This window comes from Bactrocera dorsalis, chromosome 6 (genome assembly GCF_023373825.1).
Source record: "Bactrocera dorsalis isolate Fly_Bdor chromosome 6, ASM2337382v1, whole genome shotgun sequence".
NCBI lineage: Eukaryota > Metazoa > Arthropoda > Insecta > Diptera > Tephritidae > Bactrocera > Bactrocera dorsalis.
The window spans coordinates 34,211,569-34,215,381 of record NC_064308.1 but is presented as its reverse complement, the minus strand read 5'-3'; the positions used below and the strand labels follow the sequence as shown (position 1 = coordinate 34,215,381).

Here is a 3,813-nt window from a genome sequence, read left to right as displayed (position 1 = left end):
ATCAACATTTTTCTTTGACGTGAGTTGATACAAAGGCTTAAGCGTTTCCGAGAATTTTGGAACGATCTGTCTAAAATACGAAGCCAATCCTATGAATTGTCGTAATTGCGACACAGATTGTGGAGGTGGTAAATCTAACAATGCTAACCAACACGTCATCAATATAAACGACAGTCCATGAATGTGCCAGTGATCCCAATGCTCTTATTATGGCCCTCTGGAAAACAGAAGGTGCATTTTTCAAGCCAAAAGGCATGGTCAAAAACCCGTACTGACCCTCTGGTGTCACAAACGCGGTTCGTTCAATTGAGTTTTCGTATATTGGAATTTGGTAGAAACCACTAGCCATATCTAAGCACGAGAAATATTTTGCACCGCGAAGTCGGGCAATCTGGTCTGCGATAAGAGGCAAAGGATACCTATCAGCAATGGTATTATCATTTAACATCCTATAGTCAACACAAAGACGATCAGTGCCATTTTTCTTCTTTACTAACATCATTGGACTGGCGAAAGGTGAGCAACTTGGACGGATAATATTTGCTTTTAACAACTCATCGATTTTACAACGCACCAGGTTTTTTTCTTCCTCGCCTAGCCTATAGGGACGTCGTTGCACTGTCTTTTGTGGATCTATTAACTTAATTTACAACAGCCCTGACGAGACTCGAGTTTTTGGTATTCCGCTAATAAACCAGTCAGAGTAGCATTTTAAGATATTTGTTAAGACAATTTTATCGGAATCAACTAAATCTGTATCAGAACTTATAATATCCTCATAATCAGTTAAAGTCACCATATCTATCATTTTCGTTTTATAAATCTGAAATTTATCAGCGTCTATCATTACGCCAAAGCCTTGGCTAAGAATCTCTCGACCAACTAACACATCGTATTTCAAATACTTGTCTAAAATTACGTGTAACAAAATCTCAAAGCAATATTGATCAATATTTATATTACATAAAACTTGTTGAGTACTATGAATTGCATCGTTACTTATGCCATTGAGTTTCGCAACATTATTAACTCTTTTGCCTTTAAACTTATGGACTACACTTTCCTTAACTAGCGAGCATTCTGCACCAGAATCAAAACAAAATGGAATAGACTCACCGGATGCCTTTATTGTTCCAGAGGGTGGAGCTACTGCGCAGATATCCACACGCTTTTCAGAAATTCTTTCATTTCCACCTGATCGGCCTTTAGGACATGCGGTTGCAAAGTGCCCAATTTCGTCACATTTGAAGCATTTGACACCAGATCGATCCTTCACACCCGTCGTATTTGTGCTGTTGTAGGTTTTGCCATTACTCTGGCCCTTCTGCAAACGTGCCCGACACTCGGCATATCTATGCCCAACCTTTCCACAGTAATTGCATTTCACCAGGGATGGAGATTTGAACTTTTTACGATCCGAGTCAGTTGCATGAAAGAGTGTGCCTGCAGCTGTTGTTGTAGCTCATTGCGAGTTTTTACATTGGTGGTAAAAATCCAGCGCGCCAACTTGCTGTCAACTTGCGCCATGTGAGCCAAAGTTACAGACACAGCTATTTCTTCTAACTCCTTGGCTTTCCATTTAGGCATAAGCATCGTGACAATCCGGCTGCCGTATTCAGCAAATCCTTCTTCTGGTTTCGGTCGACCACTCAATACATTGAGAATCATGCCAGCAGAAGTTTCAGTTCCCTGAACTGCGCCCAAGTGATTCCGGCAAAGCATATTTGTGAAAGCCGCTGTGATGCGGTGCCTTCTAATGCCTTACTTAGTGCTATCACCAGATTGCTACCTTGGAGAACGTTATCAGCAAATATGAGGTCCACAGTGCTACACTAAGATGAGGGCTCCGCTCCAGCAACGTCAGGGTTAAATTTTGGTAGGGTAATGTGTGACGCCTTACCATCGGATTGCGGCGCCTTTGGATTCTGCATGTTTTTAATTATTTCCATCAGGTTGCGATTTTGCAGTTCCAACGCTAACAAATGTGGATCAGTATGCAAAGCAGATCCCTCTTCTGATGTCGGAGATGAGCTACTTCACACTACTCTTCTACCCCTACGAACAGACCTTACTCAGCAGTAGAGTATGTTTCTTTCCCTGAGCCGCTGTGCGTTCTGAGAACCGTTAGCGACATCGTGTCGCCATTCAAAACTGTACATGCATGCACAACGGTCCAACTAACCCTTCTATGCCACACATATACAGTAGGCTAATTTACCATTCTATGCCAAACATAAACAGTGGGCTAATTTACCATTCTACGACATATACATTATATGCATATATAATCATACGGGATAGAATCAGCCAGTGTTAGCATACCCTACTCTGGGTACTATATCAAATTATTAAATTTTAAAAGGCGATCGTACTTTTTTTGTAAATAACTAAATATTACAAAACACATTTATTAAATAATAAATACAAAAAGTCACTTCAACATAATCTACATAATTTGTGAACATTGTATATACAAACATACATACATATATTAAAACATATACATACATATTCAAAGTCCACATTGGCAACTATCCGGCAATACCCCTTGTTCTTTGGCAAACAAAAACAAGCAGGATTGCGTACTAAAAACGAATTGATCTCTTCAACGAGCTCTCAATCGCACAAAGCATAAGTACATACATACATATGAATATACACGTCCAAGTATTAGGGTGTACCTAAATATTAACTTAAGGACGTAAAAAGTGTTTGTAAATTAAAAGTGCGGATATTTGCAAACTTAAAACTAAAATAAAATAATTAAATATTATTATTTTGCAAATAAATAGAAACGGTAATAATAACACGAAATAACGTATTCGTTGGTTAGCAACCTCAACTGATAATAAAACATTTACCTAAAAAAAGGTTGAAGTCAATTTCCTTATTCAAATCAGTTTACTCTGAGGAAAATTTAATTCGCTTGAGAAATATTTTAATACAATATATTAAAAATGAACTATAACAAAACTCAAAGTACACCTGGAGCTACACGCTCAACACAGGTTGCTAAATTTATTTCAGAAAGTGACAGTTTAACAAGATACTGCACTAGATTTGCCTCTTCACCGATTCACGAAAACTCGGAATCGTTACTAGAAATAAAAATTATAAATCATAGTAATTTTTGGACACGACTCCAAGCGGCTCATGATGCCATAGTAGAATCTGAAGATTCAGATCTACCTCAAAATTTTAAATCATCGGCTTACGATATTTACGAAAACTGCTTGGACCAATATGAGGAAACAAAAGCTACGATCTCCGATCAATTGAAGTTAATTAAAGCAATTGCCCCTACTCTCCACAGTAGAGTAGAACTGCCACAAATGGACAGTCACGAGGCAAGTTCCGGCATCCAACTCGAGTTGCCCGCATGTGACACAGAAACAATTTTTGGAGGTTATGAAGAGTAGCAGTCCTTCCGGGACATGTTTACAGCCGTTTACATCAACCATCCACAACTATCAAAGGCACAAAAACTATATCACCTCCGATACAAAACAAAAGGTCAAGCAGGCGAAATAGTTAAACAGTTCGCATTAAATGACGACAATTTCAATTTGGCTTGGGAAGCTCTAAAAGCTAGATTTGAAAACGAAAGAATGCTGGTCGATAAGCAAATAACGACACTATTAAACTTGCCTAAAATTAAGAAAGTAACAAGTGTAGAATTCATTAAACTAGAATCCACTGTTTCTAATTGATATCTTGCGAGAAGTTTAAAAAACTAAAAATTAATGAAAGAAACCATTTCGTGAGATCCAAAAAATTATGCACAAATTGCTTGTCACATGCGCACACATATAA

General features: G+C 38.1%; 1 protein-coding gene across 1 annotated transcript; it reads right to left on the bottom strand.

Annotated features, from left to right (window-relative positions):
• Positions 1–504: 504 nt before the first annotated feature.
• LOC125779746 (uncharacterized) lies at positions 505–1,722 on the bottom strand. Its single transcript, XM_049461018.1, has 2 exons — positions 1,512–1,722; positions 505–1,449 (listed from the first exon to the last, which is right to left on the bottom strand). The coding sequence occupies exons 1-2, from the start codon at positions 1,720–1,722 to the stop codon at positions 647–649; spliced, it is 1,014 nt and encodes a 337-aa protein (XP_049316975.1). The 3' UTR covers positions 505–646.
• Between the last annotated feature and the right edge of the window lie 2,091 nt (positions 1,723–3,813).

What these genes read in the sequence shown, in the direction of transcription:
- LOC125779746 (XM_049461018.1), bottom strand. Translation starts at nt 1,722, where the DNA reads ATGCTTTGCCGGAATCACTTGGGCGCAGTTCAGGGAACTGAAACTTCT. An exon ending in TCACATGGCGCAAGTTGACA is followed by an intron (nt 1,450 to 1,511) that starts GCAAGTTGGCGC and finishes CTACAACAACAG; the next exon opens with CTGCAGGCACACTCTTTCAT.